General features: G+C 33.8%; 3 protein-coding genes across 3 annotated transcripts; 2 read left to right on the top strand and 1 right to left on the bottom strand.

The window, feature by feature from the left end:
• The first annotated feature begins 589 nt into the window (after nt 1-589).
• On the top strand, nt 590-6,960 carry LOC130828296 (uncharacterized). Its single transcript, XM_057694195.1, has 11 exons — nt 590-743; nt 1,376-1,589; nt 1,686-1,858; nt 3,411-3,829; nt 3,939-4,017; nt 4,214-4,545; nt 4,702-5,141; nt 5,224-5,305; nt 5,421-5,582; nt 6,286-6,374; nt 6,444-6,960. The coding sequence occupies exons 2-11, from the start codon at nt 1,477-1,479 to the stop codon at nt 6,598-6,600; spliced, it is 2,046 nt and encodes a 681-aa protein (XP_057550178.1). The 5' UTR covers nt 590-743; nt 1,376-1,476; the 3' UTR covers nt 6,601-6,960.
• A 131-nt stretch (nt 6,961-7,091) lies between these two features.
• Nucleotides 7,092-9,679, bottom strand: LOC130828297 (protein ANTAGONIST OF LIKE HETEROCHROMATIN PROTEIN 1-like). The gene is made up of 2 exons (XM_057694197.1): nt 9,348-9,679; nt 7,092-9,185 (listed from the first exon to the last, which is right to left on the bottom strand). Exon 2 carries the CDS (start codon nt 9,136-9,138, stop codon nt 7,681-7,683), a length of 1,458 nt encoding a protein of 485 aa, XP_057550180.1. The 5' UTR covers nt 9,139-9,185; nt 9,348-9,679; the 3' UTR covers nt 7,092-7,680.
• Nucleotides 9,680-13,150: 3,471 nt separating this feature from the next.
• Nucleotides 13,151-21,193, top strand: LOC130828295 (TOM1-like protein 5). The gene is made up of 11 exons (XM_057694194.1): nt 13,151-13,545; nt 13,640-13,686; nt 15,604-15,777; nt 16,469-16,547; nt 17,018-17,116; nt 17,232-17,345; nt 17,857-18,008; nt 18,480-18,555; nt 19,756-19,841; nt 19,953-20,264; nt 20,537-21,193. Exons 3-11 carry the CDS (start codon nt 15,677-15,679, stop codon nt 20,865-20,867), a joined length of 1,350 nt encoding a protein of 449 aa, XP_057550177.1. The 5' UTR covers nt 13,151-13,545; nt 13,640-13,686; nt 15,604-15,676; the 3' UTR covers nt 20,868-21,193.
• The last annotated feature ends 332 nt before the right edge of the window (nt 21,194-21,525 follow it).

Raw genomic sequence — 21,525 nt, 5'->3', positions numbered from 1 at the left:
CCTTAAGATAAACTTAAGTAATTTAAGCATATTCCAATAATTCGAATTTAAACATATATATCAATTATTAAATTTATATCCAATATGATTTTAGACCAACTTAAACAATTAAATGTAATTACTTAATTTATTTGTTTAATTAATATGTATTTTGAATTATCATCATTTAAGAAAGTTGAGTCTTCATACTACTCCAATTTTATTTAGTTGTCCTTATACTAAAATACCCAATATTGCATATGGATTTACTATTTAGATGGTCCCTTCATTTTCTTAGTATTAAAAATACCCAATATTCCACATGAGTCTACTATTTTAGGTGGTCTCCTCATTTTCTTAATATTTGCGCCCAAATCAAAAGGGACAACTAAATTGAATTGAAGGGAGTATAAGACAACACATAGATTAAATAGTTAATCTAATATATATTTTATGAGGATATAATAAATTCCTTATTAGATGACATCTTATCGAAAAATGGTATCTAATAATTTATTTTAATTTATGTTGAACAAAAATAGAAAAAAAGGAATTTGAAAATTTAGATTTGCTATAGCTATAAGGATGGAAGAAAAAGAGGGGAGTACAAGACACTTCCACAAGTATAAAACTCCACCTAAACTCTTACTCGGAGAAACTCCTTTGTCTTACAACCCCCAAAGAATTGTTCTTCTTCCCTTGTCTCTCTCAATTTTTTTCTTCCGCATTTTCCTCTGCACATTACACCCGATTCTCTGCATCTTGTAAGCTTATTCCCTCTCTTTTCTCTTCTTGTTTTTGCATTATTTTTCTGGGTTTATTTCCTGCGTATATGTTCTTTCTAGACCTCTTTTTGTGGCGGGAACTTATTGTTTTTACTTTATGCATTGTTTTCTTTCTTTTCTCTTCTCAATATTGCATTTTTACTTCATGGGTTGTTGTGATTTTCTCTTTTTTGATTCTTATGTTTGATTTCTTAGTATAATTTCATGTTTATGCATTGAATTTATTTGTTTTTTGTTTCATTGTTTGTTACGTTTGGTATTTTTAATTGGGTTTCGTTGTGTGTTAGGGTTTCGAAATTTTTTATTGATGATGGTTACTTGTTTATGCTACATTATTAATTCATGACACCGACTTTTGATTTTGATTGCCAAATCCTTTGATGGGTATGGCTTGATTTGTAATGTTTTTATTTAATATTTCTGGGTTCTTGTTGATTTTTTGAGATGCGCCTAGGGTTTCTGTTTTGCATGTATTGGTACATTGCTAATTGGGTGTTTGAGTGATGCTTGTTTTGACTATCTTGGAATTGTGTGAGTTTGAAAACATTTAAGTTGATCATCAATTTGTACTGGATTTGGTCTAATTCGTCATTTTTTTGGTTGTGCTTTAGACATGCTAGGGTTTTCTTTTGGCTGCCATTGACACATTGCTTAAGGGTGGTGTGTCAAAGTGTTGGGCATCAATTGTTGACCTTTTTGTGTGAGTTTGAAAATGCCGCTGCTTAAGAGGAAGCCATTCTCATTGTTGGAACCTCCTAGTGATTTACAGCCTCATGACCTTGTTTTTCAAGTTCGGTTTACAAAGGAGATTATTCGGGATTATCAGTAAGCTTATATATTTCCATGAGCTGATTGAATCATTTATCTGTAACAATTTACTTGTCTTAATTGCATTTCCTTTGGATTCCTTGATTTTAACAGAGAGTACGTCAAACGGATAAATTTGTATCGTCAAAGAATATGGACATGTAAAGTAACCGGTAAGACTAATTTCACCTATGAGGAGGCTTTAGTCTCGGAACAGCACGCAACGGAAAGGATTCAAAAATTTCCTGAAGAGCTGATTGAACCAATACTTCGAACTATTCAGTATAGTAAGAGCTCTTTGTTACTCCCTTGTGCTAAATTGATGATCTTCTATTATTACTGTGTCTGCATTTATATCATAGGGCATTCGGCATTCGGCATTCGCTGTTGTGCTTTTCTTCTGCAGTTAAAAGCTTTGGCACTGTTTTGTAGGATTGATCCTTTCTGGGTAGTTACGTTGTTGTGCTAGAATTTTGACCATCTCAACATTTTGATGAACTATTCTTTGAGAAAGGTGTTACTTGAACTAGTATGTTAGTTTGGTACAAGTGAAGTCCATTGCTCTTTCAAAGAGCATAACCTTAAGAAAATACAATCCATTTTGACTACTTGTTTGAGTCGTTGATGATTAACAGAACACAATCAAGGTAAAAAAAAAATTTCAGCAGTACTGTAGCTGGGACTGTTTACCGGAAAAGTATTTTTCTTTGGATAGTTGAGAAAAAATTTGTGCCAAGAGGGTGATTTGTTCCTTTTGAAAAATAGCACCAACAATCAATTTATTTATAAGTTCAAGAAAACTTAAGTGGCACTCATGTTAAAACTTGATACAAGTGCTTCAATATCTGGAACTTGAAGCCTTGTTTGCGAGGACTATGTACCCACAAATATCCAATGTTTTTTTTCGTTGTGCACAATTAAGCTGCCTACAGAAACATCGTCCTTACCTTAGCCTACCAACCTTTCTTCACCCTCCAGGCTGGACACAGCACATTCCAATAAATATGTTGATAGGTTCCACAGTGAGACTAGATTAAATTGCAAGTACTTAAATGAAGAGAAGCTAGCACAGTAGGTCCTTATCGCCTTATCGGTGGAAAAATATGTTAGGTCAGAACATGGAAATCATGCAAATGTGGAAAAGACGAATACAATGATGAAATTTTATGTTTTCAAGAACAGTTGATTTGTATCCAAATCAATTGAAGTTGTGATGTAGCGAGGGTGTGCGATTTTGCATAAGCTCCAATATTTACCCCTGAAAAATTGATACCTTTAGATGATATTGGAGTGAAATTTCATTGGTTCCTTAGTTACAATCTGGTGCAGGTGTTCGTTCTTCATAGTATCATCATTTGTTGATTCAAACAACTTCTTCTTGACATAGAGGTAGATTGGAATCTTCCGTACTCTTGAGGTTGCTTATCGTATATGGATGCTTGATATGCCGCTTTGTTGATTATGGATGCTTGTTTTATGCTTTGGGATCTTTGATTGTTACGGATGGGAAAATGGCTGTAGAATTTTAGATTACTGAAATTTTCTGCTTCAAAGGTTTTGTTTGTTGTATAATTTTCCTCTCTCAAAATTGATGTACCATGAGTGATTAGCTGTTAACGTTATTTTCATTTGGCGGGGGCAATTTTTTTTTTGGGGGGGGGGGGGGGGGGGGGGGGGGCGGGGGGGAGGAGGAGGAGGAGGATCAATGCCATGTGGTAAGTGCTTTCTTTTGCACATTGCTGTTATTTTGTTCTGAGCTGTACATTATTTAAACTCTCTGTTTCCAATTATAAATATCTTTTTTGTGATGCATGCTTAAGCTAGCTCACTTTTTTACAGGTATGCTTCCACTAAGTGATTTGGTTCCCAAAATTAAAGAAGAGCTGCAACAAAATTTGGTTGAGGGTGTAGAACTGCATGCAAAAAAGGATGGTTACATACGTCCATGCAAGATAATTAAAGTTTTAGATGAAGAGGCTGGTAATAGTCGTTATGAGGTAGCATGGCTTGACAATGATGCTAAAGTAAATGAAAGTGTTGTGGTAAGTCAAGAGCATCTTATTCGTAAGAAACTTCCATTTGGTAGAGAGGTTTTAAAATCTTATATCAGGGAGTCTACATATCGGAGTCTTCCTTGGGTAATTCACAATAATTTAGCATCAAAGTATGGAATTCCTACTGATATACCTGAAGAATTAAAAGGAAAAGTGTCCTTTTTGAATGGGTGTGTCATCAAAAACAAGAGAAGGAAAAACGAGGTATTTGACAGTGGATTTTCCCCATTGGTTTTTCCATTTTTGTTTGATTATAATTTGAATTTGTGATTCCTTTTTTCTGGGTTTTTTTTATTCAAAATTATTTGATCAGGAAGAAGGAAGCAACGGGAAACATAAGAGGTACAGAGTACAATCCGATGGTTCTATCAATGAAAATGACGTGGCGAATGGTGGGTAGATAAAGACATATCCCTTTTTTGATACTTGATTGCTAAAATATCACATAGACAGTGCTTTGGGCCAGCTATGAAGTATAGGGTAGATGGATACACCGCATTTAATGCCTAATTTATGTTTGGCCTATTCATTTTAAAAAACTTATAATTTCAAGTTAAATCATTTCAATTGTCGTTGCTGAATTTACAGGAGATGAAAGTGTCAAGTACCCAATTGATGACCAGTTGGTGCAGCCTGGTGCTGATGATCCAGTTTTCACTGATCGCCCTTCTCCATCAAGAGACTTCACGATACAAATGGATTGTGTTGGTGAACTTTTAATGGTTTGGGATTTTTGTTCATCATTCGGTAGGCTGCTCTACTTGTGGCCCTTCCCTTTGGAAGATTTTGAGAAAGCAATATGCTACAAAGAAAGCAATCTTTCTATTATTGTGGAAATCCATTCAGCTCTTCTTCGATTGCTTATGAATGAAAAGGGGGAATATTATGAGATTACCCAGAAAAAGAAGCGTAAGCCAAAGGTCAAATTTCTTTATCGTGTTGATTTTTTGTATCCTTTGAAGTGCTGTTTGCTCCCATTACTCTAAAGCTCCACACCCTTGATTGTTGGCATATTGCGTTATCACATTTCCTGCAATGCGCATTTCTCACGGCTACGAGTTGCCTCTTCCTTGCAGATCACTCTAATCACATGGACAGAGTATTTGTGTGATTTTATAGAAATGATGGACACTTCTGAATTGAAGACTCATATTCCAACCATAAAGCGTGGTCACTATAGTCTTCTAGAGGCACCTATCAAACTGAGAATCTTGAAGGAATTGGTCGACCAAGCCATTGCCACAATTCTGGTAAGGGAGAAGATAGACGAGCGGCTTGAAGAACGACAAACACTTGCTGCTTCAAAAAGAGGAGAAGCATTGGAGGAAGGTAAAAAGAAGAGAGAAGCAAAGGAACGGCTGAAGGCTGTTGCCGAAACCAATGGAACTATGCTGGATCATAAATCAGATACCGCTGAAGATGTCTTCTCTGGCGCAGGGCTCAATGGTATAGGTTTAGAAAATGGAGATGTCAATGAACATTTGTCTGACGATCAGAAAATTTCCATGCAAAATGGGTCTGTTTTCTTCTCTTTTGTTGACGAAACCATCTTTTTTAAGATTGCATTCATTTCAACATCAATTCTGTTTGTTATGCAGCGAGAATGATCATAAAAGCAGTGGGCTGAAGGAAAAAACAAAAAAGTTATTGGAGGATTTGGAAAAGAGCAAAGAAGAAAGAGTAATATTCTGTCTCTGTATAAAAGCTAGAAAACATGTACAACTACATATATATACTCATGTTTTGAGTTTTGACTACCTTCAACTGATTAACTGTTCTTTTTTTTTTTCTGCAGAAAGAGTTTCTTGAGAAGGAAATGGAGAAACGAGTGATTCGGACCAACTCCTTGGGTAAAGATAGAGAATATAATAGATATTGGTTTTTCCGTCGTGATGGGAGAGTATTTGTTGAGAGTTCTGACTCTAAGCAATGGGGATATTATTGCAGTAAAGAAGAGGTAATTTCAGCTTTGTATTTCACTCCTAAAGTATCTAATCTTACAAATAAAAAGCTTTAGGTGAATATTTGAATGCATCTACCAATGTCTTTTCCGGCCTGGAATCCAGAGACTATTCATAGTTGCATAATACATAAACATTTATGTTTAAAACATTCTTCTTTCACATAATATAAAACACTCCTGTACTTGAGGTTGATTGACCAGTATTCTCTCTTAAATTATATTAATATGGAACTATGTTTGACAGATTTGTTATAAGAATGTTGACTTAGTATAAGGATCAGGTGAAAACAACTAAATTAGTGAAAACCGTAAAAACGGACAAAAGGGGTACTTTCAAATTAAATGGGTTACGTATTCGATATGAAGGGGTATGTGTGTTTTTTGAGTTCTAGGTTTTGAAAATATCTATCAAAATGCCATTGAAAATATCTACCCCTTAGATTGAATATATACCCCTGATTTAAAAGTTGCAGTTATTTACCAAAATGCCACGAAAGTATATACCCCAAAAGCTGAATATGGACCTCCGTTTTCAGTTTTCTCCACTTTAAGTGGTTTTCATGTGATCCTTTATATATATATATATATATATATATATATATATATATATATATGCATGCGTAGCTAATAATGATAATTTGAATTGAAAAAATATGGCACCCTTCTTCTAATTAAGTGGTTTTACGTGTGTCTACAGCTTGATGCATTGATGGGTTCCTTGAATCCAAAGGGGGTGAGAGAGAGGGCTCTCAAAAGACAGCTTGAAAAGTATTATCCAAGAATAAGGTAAGTGATTTTCCTTATAAATCATAGTGAGTTACTTGTATGAATCTAAGCATAGACATAATAATGCAGCAAGGAATTACAGAAGAGATCCAGAGATATCGCCCAGAGAATGGCTTCGGAAGATGCAGTTGTTAGAAGGTCAACTAGGGTGCGAGCTCCTCCCAATAATAATCCTGCTTTGGCATTCCTAAACTATTCCAATAAATGGAAAGTTTTGATGGGTTAGACTTGGATCACGCGGTGCTGTTTTCAGTTTTTGCACTGTAATGGAGATCATATTAACAATCCCTGATGCATAGTCTTTTTTGATCTGCGCTTAGGTTGGATGTAGTAGTCATTCTTAACATTAGAATATCAAATTTTGTAAATGATCACGCCTATGATTTTAAATGGTGGAGTATTATCTTTTGATTACACTAAACAGAGTGATTACACTCTTAGTACTCTCTTGATTTTGCAACATTTAACATTATTCACTTTATTATGGGGAAGGGAAAATTGGTGAGGTTAACCAATTGAAGAGGTGATAGCTTGAGGAAAATGTTCCCGATAAAAAAGCATCGCAAAATCAAAGGGATGGAGCGAGTGTCGATTGAATCAATAGATACCATAACAAATTCGATCGAGGACTCCTCATTGTGCAACGTAGAAGTATAAAATCACTAAACAACAGTTAAAGAGTCACATAATCATTTCAATTATGTAAAAGAATGGTAAAATGGAAGAGCACTATGCAATCAATTATTCTCATATATATCTTGCTTATAGCAGCACTCTATGAAGTATGAACAAAAAGTATAACATTTATAGTACAACTCATTTTGTAAGAGACTATCTCACCATGAGACGAGCCCATATAATTCACCCATTTCTCTAATTGTTGATCACTATAATGGACTAAGTGTACATGGACCAGTCTAATAGAAATAGCCATAGACCGTCTCAGTTAACAAATTTGTGTTTTAGTATACCTTATACCTATGTCTATATCCTATGTGTTTATATATAAGTGATGAAGGCCTATGCAATCCAAAAATCAGCGAAAATGTGACAATATGGATTGTTTTCTACAATAGAAACCAAAATGAATCTATAAAATTAACATTCTATGTTACTCAGACAGTCAGACTCTACATTTTGCTCATGTACCCGTGTACGATCCTTAATGCTCGAACATTGGTATGGCACTTAGACACTTCATTTTAGGCGTAGAATTGAATATTTAGACGTATCCGATTCTTGGACACGTATCCGTTACTTGGACATCAGTACCCGAGTCCAAATAACATAGTTAACGGTTATCTCATCACAGAAAGCTGGTTCCTACTAGACCATGGTGCAACAGATTATGGGCAATTGAATCTCTAGCTTTCACTGAGCTTAAAGACTGCAATGGCTTTTCCGGTACCATTTCATCGTCAAAAAGCTCGAAATTCAGATTGGGATCCATTTCTTCCCCTCTCATTTCACATATATTGTGCAACACACAACAAGCACCAAGCACCACAGGCAATTCTTGAAGTTTCACCTCGGTTCGCTTCTGCAAGCAACACCACCTTCCTTTCAATCTCGCAAAAGCATCCTTAGCGACAGATCGAATCTCACCAATTTTTTCATTAAAAGCATGTTGAGTCCAAGTTAGATTCGGTTGATTATACGGTACAAGAGTCCAATCCATTAAAGGGTAACTCGAACCTCCAACGATCCAAAAACCATTCAAAAGCCCTTGAATACCTCTCTGATACAATGCTGATTTTTCAAGAACTTTGTCATCCGACATTGAACCAGGCCATCCGATACACACATCGCTAAAAACACCTTTCAGATCAACCACTCCTTGAACTGTAATCGAGTACGAAGTCTTCTGACTCCGCTCTGTATGACGCTTATTGAAATAAGCAGCCACACTAACCTTAGGTGCAATGATCGGTATATGTGTCGTATACATCGAACCAACTACATTAGGAATCCCGGAAACAGACTCAAATTCTTCCTTAACCCGCCTCAACGATTCCTCATCTGGCCAATTTAGATACCTAGGCATCAAAACAGACCTAATTGCAGCACAAACATCAAGCACAATCTTATGACAAGTAGAGATGCCCAAACCAAATCGGTTCGACACAAGCCTAAGCGGCTCACCAGTCGCTAACCTATATATACACACAGCAACTCGCTGATTAACCGGGATTGAAGCCCTTAACATCGTATCCTCCTTAGCAACGGCTGATTTCAGCTCGTCGCAGATAAACTCAAATGTCGATTTCCCCATTCTAAACAATTTCTTAAACTCGATTTCAGGGTAATCGGGCCTATTACACTCATTCCACCAAGCCTTACACCTATCTTTAACCCATAATCGACGCTGATGGCTCGCTGACGAACCACCACCTCCAGATTGCTTCTCAAGTTTAGCATTTTTATCATCACTAGAAGATTTTTTCGATTTCTTTCGACTTATTCTATCGGTTTCATTAAACCCATCATAGTGATTATGAACAATTGGGTGATAATCTAACATAGATTGTGTTTTCTTATTAGGGTTTAGTTCAAAATTAGGGTTTTCTTGATGGGAAATTTCTTCCCATTCTAGTTTTTGTTGCTTATTTTGATCATCTAATAGAAAAAGTGAAGTGATCATCAACCCTTTATTGTTATTCAATTGTTGATTTTCTACACCATTAACACTCTTATCAACCCCATTTTCAATTTTTCTCCTCCTTTTTCTTCCTCCATTGCTCTGATTATTACAATCATCATTCATTTCTGTTCTATAATCAGAAATTTGATTGAACCCACGATGAATTTTATCTGAAATGTAAAAACCCAATAATGAAATTCAATCAACAATGACAGAAACTAATTTTTTTTTCATAGAATTAACAATAATAACAATTAATACCATTAAAACAGGAAAAGTAACTAAATCATCTATATTAAAAGAAAAAGAGAAAAGGGTAACAAAATTCTTACCAACAGACAAAAACCCGATCTAATTTCAATTGGAGCATGTACAAGACAACTTTTTCTAGCCCTCTCTTTCCCTCGGCCTAATATCGGCAAAAAATTAAGAATTTCCCAGAATACAAACAAACTAAATTATAATCTAATGTAAAATATAAAAAAATGAAAGGTTGGATGAACAAGTATGAATTTTTAAGTAGAAGAAGAAAAGATTGAAGAGGGAAAAATGAAGGGAAGGAATGAAGCAATTTAATAGTACAGTAGTTGTAGTAGTATGAGTATGTTATGTATGGATGCAAAAATGGTGTGATAGAAGGGTAAGTGTGTTAAATGTGAACCGAAAAACAGGATTTAAGTTGAAATGTTTGAAAAGTGAAATAAATTGACTACAAGGATGGATTATTTGATTGGATGCTACTAGATTTATCCCACTTTTCTTTTATTCTATTGTATTATTAAATTTATCTCATTTCTATTTTTTAATATAATTTACATATATATATATATAAATATATAATTTATTTTTTAATTTTATTCACAAATTTTTTTTCACATTCATTGAACAAGGTTTTACCTAAATTTCTTAAATTTTCTACAATTGAGATTGAGGCCAAATTAAATGAGATTAGAGATGTTTAAAATAAATTTAATAATTAGATATTTATCGACTTTTTAAGAGAACCTATTATGACTCAACTTCAAAATAATTTGGAATAAAAATAAATTTAAACTCAAATTATAATTTAAACCGACCTGAAGCATATAATTCAAAATTAATTTGTTTACCCACATTTTCAAAGGAGAGAGAGAAAACAGGAGATTATTTTTTGGAAGGTGTGAACACAGAAGAAGATTGTGGGACCTTGCCGACCTGTTTGATGTGATGTTGGATTTCTGTACTGTTTGGTTTTGGTCGGTGACTTCTTTATGCTAGAGCCTATTTGGATTATTTTTCAAGAAAATCATGACATTTAGATGTTACTGTTTTTATTCGTTCTTCTTATTCGTTTTTAGTTAGATTTCAATACAAATTTAAAAGTAAATAATTTTAATTTTAAATTTTTTAAAATTTTAAAAAGTTGATATTTAGAAGATATATATTGAAACGAATCTATCAAGATCCCACATGAATATGTTTTTTCGTATAGATCGATAAAAAATCATAGTCAAAATTTGACATTAAATTCGTAAATTCTATTTGAGAAGAACATATAAAAACGAAGGAATTAACATATACCAAACTCGATTTTCATTATTATTTTGATTTTTTCTTCTTTCTGAAATAGTAGTCTTAAGTACAAATAAATTGAAATTAAATAAGGAATAAACATGCTTAAAATGCACTCTTTTGTCTCACTTAATTTACTCAATTTTTTATTTTAGTATGTCTCAATAAACTTGCTTTATTTTTATTTTGGATATGATCTCATCACTTTTACTCTATATATTTTATCTCTAAATATTTCACTCATCTATGTCATTATATCAATTTACTTAGTCTTTATTCAAAAGCAACGGGGCTAAATAATTGCGACAGTGTATATTTTATGAGAAATTATGAGAAAAATAAAAAAAAAATGTATAAAAGAGAAGAATATATTAATTAGATGAATTTAAAAAATTAAAAATTATTTGGTATGAGACCCTATAAATATTCCATTAGGCATTGCATTCTTCACCCCCATAAACTCTATATATGCTTTCTTATTCTCTTGCATATTACAATTGAGTGTCGTTCAATCATTCCATATCATTAGTTTCAATTTTCTGACTCATTCTAGTGCTAAGTGTGAATAATACTTTCTTTGTTAATCTTGTGTTGCATCAAATTACAGAATTATCTTAAAAAAATATAATTAAAATTATCAATCGATATCAAACTATTATATTATTTATCATTTTATTATAATTTACATACAATAATTTCAACAAGTTGTAATCACATATTATCATCAACAAGTTGTAATCCCAACACTAGAGATGGATAATAGTGTTGATCACATGGGTTTGATGCCCCAATAGAATTTCTAATGCTTAAAGTTATCATTATGCAATCATTGGCGTCTAAAATGTAAGATTCCATCATTCAATCTAAGCTCACCCACAACATAGGGAGGTGCTCAAAGCTATGTTAAATCGAAAAAAAAAAAAAAAAAAAAACTGACTTAGTGGATAAACTACTTATAATTAATAAACAAATAAAATATATTATGTATTATTGATGAGTTAGATCCCACAATTTTTTGACGTTTATTGGTAGTGGGTAGTTTCCCAATCAAATTTTCTAAATAAAGGTCCATCCAAGAGTCATTGGGTACGTTTACGTCATTATCATACTTAGTGAATCCCTTTTATAAAAACTATAATTATATTTAGTGTATCCTTTTTACAAAAAACTATAATCAGAATCTGAGAATCATTCATTACACCTACAACTATCCATTATAACAAGGTGGACAAACTTAAAAGAACAGAGGGGAGTAGTTAAATTCATTAAAATTATTGTGATTTTGAAAATTAACACTAACCACACAACTCAATTTCATCTCTAAAGCTTAAGATTTGGAATCAAAATCACAATTAGGTTCTTCCTCTTTTTTAGTCTCTTTACGCATTTCATTGATGTCTCTAACATGTATCCTAGAACCAATACATCCATTTCATAAATGTAGATATCTAATTAGATCCCAAATTTTGTACAATTGATACACAATTATGTTTAAAAGGTATTTTTAAGAATTTATTTTAAACTTAAACAAAAAATTACACCGTGTTTTTTGTTATTTTATAAAGATAAAAAGAAAAAGAAAAAATTATTAAAAAAAACTCAACTCTTTAGATATTTCAGTTCTAAAATTCTCAATTTTCAGATATTATTTTAATCCTTACTTTTAGAGGAATCTTATTGTTAAATTTTCATTTTTGAATTAAAAGAAAAATATTTATAAATCAATAAATGATTTCACGTACTTATTTTTACATTTTATCGTTGTTATTAATAGATTATTTATTTTAAATTAGAATATTTTAAAGATAAGAATTTAGATAAAAACATAAAATTAAGAGTTTTAAATTCAAAATTTTCAAAATAAAATAAAAATAAATTTATAACCAATTATGCCAAATTCAATTTAACTGACCCAAATTTACCTGACCGATCATTTTGATATATTTTCGCAAGAGATGGTACTAATGGGCTAAAGCAAACTATTAAAAAATAAAAAAATTAATTTTTGAAACCAAATCAAAAAAAAAAAAATTTTATAAAAATTTTGACCTAAAATTAATCAATTATAACATTAAAATGATCAATTTCAACTTAAAGAATATAACCTTATATGGAAAAGTAATTCTGACATCAAAGTGATCCATTTTAAAGTATATATTTAACCTTAAATAAATCAGTTATATGATGTTTTTAAAGTGATCAACTTTGATTTGAAAATGATCAATACAGACTAAAAAGTGATCAATTATAACATTAGAGCGAACAACTTTAACTTTAAAGCTAACAAGTTTAAAAAGATTAATTACAATCTTAAAGTGATGAATTTAAAGCTTATAGTGCTAAATTATAAAACATCACTTGTTTAGTTTTTAATTGCTACTATAACTTATAATCTTAAACAAGTTTATAATTTAAAGAGATCAATTATAAATCAATAAATTATAAATTATCGGTTATAACTTTTTAAAGACGTTAATTTTAACCTTAAAACTATCACACCTTAAATTCATCAATTATTAATCGTATATTGTAAAAACATTTTAATTGAACCAATTAAATTACCTTTGATCTGACGATAAAAAGTCTCACATTAAGAGGGTCTCTTACAAGACCTATATATTGATTTTTGTGAGGTCTATTGAGAAATCAAAGGGACGTAATATAGCCTAATTGCCTAATAGGGATGTAATGGATGAATAAGGGTAGTACCCAGAATTTCCGATATTAGTAATTGGGTATGTAATATGTATGGCCACTTCAAACAGGAAAAGGATTTAGCTTTTTGTTGTAGGCGCTGTCATCCTCGTGGTTATGCTGGAAATTTCACTCTTTCTCTAGTTTTCTTGTTCTCTCTCTGTTCTTCACTATCTTTACTCAGTCCCATCTCTTTCTGTAATCTTAATATCCCTTTAATCTCTAGAAGCTAAAGCTGCATAAAGTATCAAAAACAACTATAATAAGCTTATTTAAGAATAATAGGTAATTAAAGATTAAAACTTTCCGTTTTTATAAGAAAATAAGAACAAGCTAATTATATTCATTATTGGGTTTTGTTTCCTGATCTTTTTTTCAGAATGATTCGACTTCTCTGCTGGGTTTTGATCTCTGCCTGCCCTTGTTGTAAGTTTGTTCATTTTTTGAGTTTAATTTGTTTTTTTAGTTTCTTGATTCAAAATTTGCTACTTTTAGAAACTTGTTTGGAAGTTTGTGTATGTGAAGGAAATGGGAATAAAGTGATTATGCTGCCTTTACTTGCTATTTAGGTTAATGGGTTTTTGGTTATAGAGTGTGATTGATTGAAATATAAGCTTATTTTGGGTTTATGCAAATGGGTTTTTTGAGATCAAGAGGAAGAAGAACATAATGTTTTAATGTCACCGCTCTCTTGTAGGGTTATATTTGCATGGATGTTGCTTGTTTTAAGTTGTTTGTGATGAATGTGAAAGATGGTTGTAATATATTCATTGGATTGCTATAAATAAAATGTTGATGTTACAATATTGTCAAAATTCTATGATGAGGATGATGTTTTTAGGTTCCCACCCGCCAAAGTGAGTTGTATGTCATAATGAAATCATCATCATTATCATAATTCATACCCAATATATCCCACTCAGGAAGCTATGATCAGGGTCCAGGGATGTATATTATGGTGGAATGTCCCGTAATATTGTTTTTATTATTTTGCAATTTGGCACTATAGTTGATTAGTTTTGTAGGTGGAAGAAGAAAAACTACCTTCATTTCCCTTGTAGCTTTTAGGGTTTTGGCTTTGTTTTAGTGGGGTGTTGTCTGAGCGGGAGGATAGGATAATTATGAGGTTACAATGGAGGTTAGTTAAATGAAACAATTATAATCATTCATGATATTGGGCAGATGAAAGTTTTGTGAATCTTGTTACTCCTGCTTCCATATTTTGATGGTAAGAATCTCTATTTCAAGAGTGAAAATCCGATTGATGTAGTGGTCGTTCTGTTAAATTAGGCTGGACTTATTGTGAATGCCAGCATATTAACGGGGGAACACAAGTGCACACACTTCATAAGCCAAGGAGATATATACCATCCCAAAACCATATGGCAATGGGAAGAAGGTCTCTAATAGCTTATAAAGTGTGCACACCATTTTCAATTTATCGATGTGGGATAACTCGTTCTACATCCCCTAAGCCACACTAAATAGTTTTCTGCCCGTAAATTTCTCGTTTCTTTAGTGTAGAAGTTACACAATCTTACAATTTCTTGTTCAAAAGCATAAACATATCTACCCCCTCCTTTTTTTCTTAATGCACCGTTTTCCCATTTATGTGAGAGCTTTCTGATAAATGATGCACTTTTTAAAAGTGGAGGTTGTATAAAATGATTGAGAATTCCCTTACCTTTTAATTGAAAGTAACTGCTCGGCTGGCTAGGGACTATGTAGCTTAAGCAATTGCAGCCCGGTATGGTCAGTGTTTCGAGTGGAGAGGGCCATATGTTCAAATTCTGTCACATTGATTTGGTAGGCTGGTGTACACAGACCTTGTTTTGCTGATATACAAGGGTTCTTTATTTTGTTTCATTTAGAATAATTTACCTTTCCTGATAGTTGGTTCAATCTTTGTCCTTGTCAAAATAGAACACAAAATTAAATTGATGGAAAATAAAGTTACATTATCTAATTACATGGTTATTGGTTCATGATCCACCATGGTCAAATCTGCGTTATCTATTATGATAAGTTATGGCTTGTATCTAGAGATTGGTGAGAACAGGGAAACACAATTCGCTAGTTAGCTTGCTTTTTGAATTTGCGATTTCCTCAAAATGGTTCAAAAAAAGCCTAAAATCGACCATAATTCGCTTTTTTCGATTTGCGAATCGCAAGGCGATTAGCGAATCACGTGACACTGTGAGAACATTGTGATGGGATAAAGGACGGCTGATAATATTAATGGAGATTTCTTTTAAACTATTGAAATTTGTTGATGCTTGAGCTGTCTACAGTCCAAGTGTTGAATTGCAGGCTGATTTGTTTATGTACACTGTGCTTCTGTAGATCCTTAGCTGTGAAGATTCTGGACGTGAATTACCCCATCGTTTTCAACTTTTAAAATTTTGCGGAGCTGACAATGGCCTCTGAGCTTGTGAATGTTGCAACAAGTGACAAGCTAGCTGAGGTTGACTGGGCCAAAAACATTGAGATTTGTGAATTAGTTGCTCATGATCAGAGGTATTCTTGTCTATGTGACTTCTGCTCTCAGTTTCTTGCATGCATACAGATGTCTTAATGATTTCTCTATACTTTTGAATGAAACATTCAATTAAGGTTCAAACCATGTTTGTAAGTTAGAGCAACATTTGGCATGCTGAAGTATGAATGACATTTTGTTGCTGCAATAGAAAAGGAAAACCACCGTGTTATTGAGGTTGTAGTTTCACATTTTCACCTTATCAAGGTTTAATTTTTCGTTGTGTATTGTTTTTGCAAAACTCGACATGTGGAGGTTAAGTATTAGGCTATAAGTAGTAGGTTTTCATGATATCGTAAATAAATGGTTTCATGATGCATTATGAAAGTGCTCACGATTTTGCGTAAACATATATGCTTGTTTCACAATTTTATGGTTTCCCATTATAGTATATAAAGTAAGTCGTAAAAAATTTGCACTTCTGATTCATGTGAAGTTATAGATGATGTTTGCTATCGAGGATTAATCAAAAACAACTTTCTTTGTTTTTACATAAGTAAGGTTGCGTACAACGAACCCCTCCAAGCCACAATAGGTAGGGGCACCTCGATGGCATTGGGGATATAAAATGCTGTAATGGATCGCTGAATGTTCTGCTTCCTTCTGTGATGGCCTGGTTGGTTCATATTTCTTTCATCTGCTGAGAACTGTATTGACAACTATGTGGTGTAGGCAAGCAAAGGATGTTATTAAAGCAATCAAAAGGCGATTGGTTAGTAAAAGTCCAACTGGTCAACTATATGCAGTAACGGTAGGTATAGCTGGACACCCTTTTTTTAAAGGAAAAATTACTGTGAATTATACAACCTTTCAGTTAATTCCCTACTATAATACTAACTTTTGATTAACCATGAATAACACCAACTTAAGGGCTGTTTTTTTCTAGAATAATACCAACTTTAGTTTATTAACGAATTTATCAATTTTTTGTCATATAATCTTCTATAGTTTTATTTTTAACATGTTAGGGATGTTTTAGGGAAACACCTCCTAAATTGGTATTATTTATGGTTAATCAAAAGTTGTAAGCAAAATGTTAGTATTATTCCCAGTAATTGTTCCTTTTTTTAATTCATCATTGCATCCTGATTCTGTTGAATACTTCTCTTTTTTATTAGTTCATGCAAGATATATGATGTAGTGTCTTTAATTTTGTTACGAGATGAGAGCTTGTCTTGTTTGATAAATTGGGTTCATCATTTCTTGGTGTTGGAATTTCAGCTATTAGAGATGTTGATGAACAATATTGGCGAGGCTGTCCATAAGCAGGTGATTGAAGCGGGTCTTCTCCCAGTTCTTGTCAAAATTGTGAAGAAAAAGGTATTTACATTATCTTTTGTGTTCCTCCATCGTCGATGGGACTCAATGAGACGTTTGATAGCAGCATTTTGGCCTTTTTTCGCATAATTTGACTTTGTTGCTTCCTATTATGCAGTCCGATTTACCAGTACGCAAAAAAATATTTCTTCTTCTAGATGCCACGCAGACATCTCTCGGTGGAGCATCTGGAAAGTTTCCTCAATACTATAATGCTTACTATGAACTGGTGGTAGGTACATACATACACTTGCATTTTTAGCTTGTAGGTTCTCGAGTCTTGTTTAATGCAAATCAATCTGAAACCCTTTATATTACCAAATTTAAATATATGTAATATACGAAGTGCCAACATGTTTGGTGTGTAGCACCTTTTTTTTGAATAATACCTGATTTATTATTAATAAAGACACATACGACATCTGCATCAGAAATAAAAATTAGCACATTATTTTATCACAACTTATTGTTTAAAAGTTAAAACTTAAACTGCTTTTTTCTTGAACACTGTATGAATTTAGAGATTTCATTAATCATTTCTCTTGTCTTGAATTCGCTTGTCTAATGAGTATTCATATTTCTTTTGCTCGTCCATCCAATTTGCCATTCTTGTTTGTTCATTTTTCCGAGTATTCTCTTGCTTCCGTAAAACTTTATATTGGATTTTTTGGATTGAGATCTTCGGTTTGTTTGTGGGTTTTCTAATGGACGAATTCTAAATCTGATGGTTCCATTTTATTCAGAGTGCGGGAGTAAAGTTTTCTCAAAGGTCTCATCAAGTCTCAGTTGTTCAGGGTTCGTCTAGTGCAAACCATAGCAATTTAACTGTTGCAAGAATCACCTCAGCCAGTGAAAGGGCCCCAAAAATGGAAGATCAGCCTGCTCCTGGGTCCAGGTAGTTTAGTCAATTACTCTCAAATATTTGTTGACTTTTGAACTTTTTTATGCGTCTTAAATTGCTGTATCTAATGACATAATAATAATTTTATTTCATGAAAAGTTGAATAAAATAAGTTGTTTTAGAAAAAAAATTCCCAAAATAAGCTTCGGAAAATTTTAATTTCCAAAATAAGTGTCTTTGTGTCCGAGCCTTAGGTCAGGGCTTGTTCGCTGTTACTAACAGCGAACAAAGAAGCTGGTCAAAAAAGTCACAATTCTTTGTTCGCTGTTACTAACAACAAACAAAAAAGAGACAATTTCATAGCGTTGGAAGGGGAAAAAAAATATAACATGTTTGTTCGCTGGGCATCAATCTATCTAATTAGCACCTCAATAATATTCTAGCAACTAATACTAGTTACAATTTTCTTGTCAGTAGTCCATGCTAATGTTTATGATTCATTTTTCTAACTGGTTCCCATTGCAGTATAATTGAAAAGGCCAATGCTGCATTTGAAGTTCTAAGAGAAGTTCTGGATGCAGTCAATTCTCAAAATCCTGAGGTACTTTCTAAAATCTGAACTCAAATTAGTTCCCTTGTGCTACATTCTCTAACTCTGCTGGCTTTATGAATGTTACCGTGCAAGCAACGCTTTGTTCCTTTCTGGTAATAAATAGTAAAAGTTCTCATTGCTCATTAGGTACAATGTTGTTAGGCAATAACTTTGACATAGCGAGCCCTAAGCCAAAGTGTTGCTTCAGTGTGATTTGATCAAGTCTAAGCAAGATGAGCACGATCCGAGCTATGGCCTACGGCTTACCAGTACCATGCTTGGGTTGACCAACTCACTGATAATTCTAATTTTTTAAGTATGATGTTTTTTTTCTTTCAATGAGCTTGAGGTGAAAATTTGTGACAAGATCGGGAACATTGTAACATAATTCGCTAGCTTATTCGCTTCTTGAATTCGCGATTCGCTCAAGTTTGCCCAAGAATAGCCCAAAAACGGACCATAATTCGCTTTTTTCGATTCACGATTCGCAAGGAGATTAGCAAATCATGTGACATTGATCAGGAATGAAGTATATGCATAGTGCAAAACTGCGGTAATGGCCACAATCACAGTAACGGCACGGTGATGCGCTAACAAGAGTGATGCGGTTATGGTAACTCCAAATGTATCGGTTGAAAGCATGAGATATCCCTTGAAATGGGCTAAAACACTGATCTTTTGTACACCTTTATAATGTGTTAAATATCAGTCTACTTTTTTTGAAAACCTTTACAAAGTGGCTATACGATGCAGCCTTGTTTTTTTACTTTGTGTACATGTCTAGTTTTCATGATAAATTTGCATGTTCTTTAACAATTTAGTCCCATGAAGAAGGTAGAATATGCTTCGACTCTGTAACATAATTCGCTAGCTAATTCGCTTTTTGAATTCGGTATTCTCAAATTTGCACAAGAATAGCCTAAAAACGACCATAATTCGCTTTTTTTAGCGAATCATGTGACACAGCTTTGACTAGTTTCTGTTCCTAGTATTTTGTCCGTCAGGGTAACATATATTCCATGTACACTTCTTCCTTCCTTCGGTGCATCTTGAACTTGTTATATTTGTGTCTGCTATCTCCTGAAGGTTTTGACTATTTATATAAACGACTAAGCATAAATTATGAGAAAAGCCGAGAAAATTTGTTTAAAGTTTAAACACCTAGTTTAACTGTTTGACCGTGTGTTCTCCTTTTATTTTCTCGATTAGGCAGCAAAGGATGAATTTACTCTCGATCTTGTGGAGCAGTGCTCCTTTCAAAAAGATCGAGTAATGCATCTTGTGATGAGTTCCAGGTAAAAAACGAGTATGTAGTTATATTATTTCATGTTTCCACTATTCTAACGCATGTGTTGCTTTGAATATTTAGCTCACTGAGTTTAATATGTTCATTTTTTCTTGAAAAGGGACGAGAAATTGGTTTCTCAAGCGATCGAGTTAAACGAGCAGCTTGGCAGGGTTTTAGCTAAGCATGCAGCTCTCGTTTCAGATGTCCCTGCATCAACAGTTAATTCTTTTGAGCGGCCTAGTCCAATATTGAACACCAATAATCACATCATTAATGCCACTTGGGCATCAAAGCCTAATAATCATGCGGGTAGTTGGGCAACAAGCCCTAATAAACGTCCTGATCGACCTACATCATCCCCGAATCATATCAATCACACCAACCTTGAAGAAACCGATGAAGAAGAGGAGGCAGCACAGCTTTCTCATAGGTGAGTGTTACGCGTATTCTTCTTGTCTCTTGTAGCCTATGTTATTTGGACTCGGGTACTGATGTCGGATACCAGTACGTGTCCAAGTGTCGGATACGTCTAAATATACAATTTTACGCCTAAAATGAAGGGTCTAAGTGTCATACCAATGTCCGAGTATCAAGGATCGGATATGGGTACGTGAAGCAAAATGAACTTATGAAGAGTCCGAGTAACATAGCCTGTAGCCTAGAAATTGTTTTCTTTTTTCTTGACATCGGAATTTTACTCAGGATTCGGAAAGGAAAAGCTCAAGTGAAGCCCGAAAACGAAGAAATTACAGAAGAGAGACCATTCGGGTTGCTTGGCGCTTCTCTTCCAAGAGAAACATCGCACCGTCCACTTATAAGGCCTATAATTCCCGAATCACCATCTAATGAAACAAAGGTGTCACCTCCTACTACTTTAATACCACCCCCACCCGCAAAACACGTTGAACGGGAAAAATTCTTCCAGGAGAAGCGGGGAGATGGTTCTTTGTCGGGCCACATGAGGGGACTTTCTATACACAGCCGCAATGCCAGCACTAGCTCTTATAACGGGAGCATAAGTTCTAACGAGTAATAGGCGGTTGTTACATGGCTTTAAGTGTTCGATGTTGATTTCATACCGAATGGAAGCAAAGCAATCTTAATCGTAGCAATCTTGATTTAGATCGAGCATCTGGTAATGTGTTGTTTGGCTTTGAAGACATTGTTGCCTCTTTAAGGATGAATTTGTAAATGAGTGTTACAGTATGGCATTATGTATACAGTATACTACATCTGAAATACAGTAGTAGTAATATTTATTTATTCATACATTTCCGGTTTATGCTATGAATTTCTAATAGTTCTTGTTGATCGACGGCTCAAATGTCCCCGTCTTTTTTTCGAATCATACATTCTTTTCTCAAAATGGGTTGCCTATGCTTGATTAGTGTCTCAAAAAAGTGGATGAAAAGATGTTTGGGTATTACGATTCTGTAACCCGAGGAAGCTTTTATTGGTGTTCGATGGGATTGATGACGCGTATATTGTGTTCTTCAATTATGCTTTCGATGCTCAGAATGAAAGCTCCGTTGGTGCCCTCACGAAGAGCCGGGGATTCAGCATACAAAATACGTAAAGTATGAACAAATTTATGGCACCCGTAAATTGAAGAGCGTGTGAGCGATAACGAATGAATTGATCGGTGGGCGAATGCCCGTCATCGGAAAGAGAACTATCAAATGAGTTTACCA

The sequence above is a fragment of the Amaranthus tricolor genome, chromosome 12, assembly GCF_026212465.1.
Source record: "Amaranthus tricolor cultivar Red isolate AtriRed21 chromosome 12, ASM2621246v1, whole genome shotgun sequence".
NCBI lineage: Eukaryota > Viridiplantae > Streptophyta > Magnoliopsida > Caryophyllales > Amaranthaceae > Amaranthus > Amaranthus tricolor.
The sequence above is the reverse complement of the archived record's forward strand: the minus strand, read 5'-3'. Positions and strand labels throughout refer to the sequence as shown.

Excerpts from the sequence above, each read along its gene's own strand:
- LOC130828295 (XM_057694194.1), top strand. The coding sequence starts at position 15,677 with ATGGCCTCTGAGCTTGTGAATGTTGCAACAAGTGACAAGCTAGCTGAG. Across the intron at positions 17,346-17,856 it reads ATGCTTACTATGAACTGGTG|AGTGCGGGAGTAAAGTTTTC; the intron begins GTAGGTACATAC and ends CATTTTATTCAG. Across the intron at positions 18,556-19,755 it reads TCAATTCTCAAAATCCTGAG|GCAGCAAAGGATGAATTTAC; the intron begins GTACTTTCTAAA and ends TTTCTCGATTAG.
- LOC130828297 (XM_057694197.1), bottom strand. The coding sequence starts at position 9,138 with ATGAATGATGATTGTAATAATCAGAGCAATGGAGGAAGAAAAAGGAGG.
- LOC130828296 (XM_057694195.1), top strand. The coding sequence starts at position 1,477 with ATGCCGCTGCTTAAGAGGAAGCCATTCTCATTGTTGGAACCTCCTAGT. Across the intron at positions 3,830-3,938 it reads ACAAGAGAAGGAAAAACGAG|GAAGAAGGAAGCAACGGGAA; the intron begins GTATTTGACAGT and ends TTATTTGATCAG. Across the intron at positions 4,546-4,701 it reads AAAAGAAGCGTAAGCCAAAG|ATCACTCTAATCACATGGAC; the intron begins GTCAAATTTCTT and ends TCTTCCTTGCAG.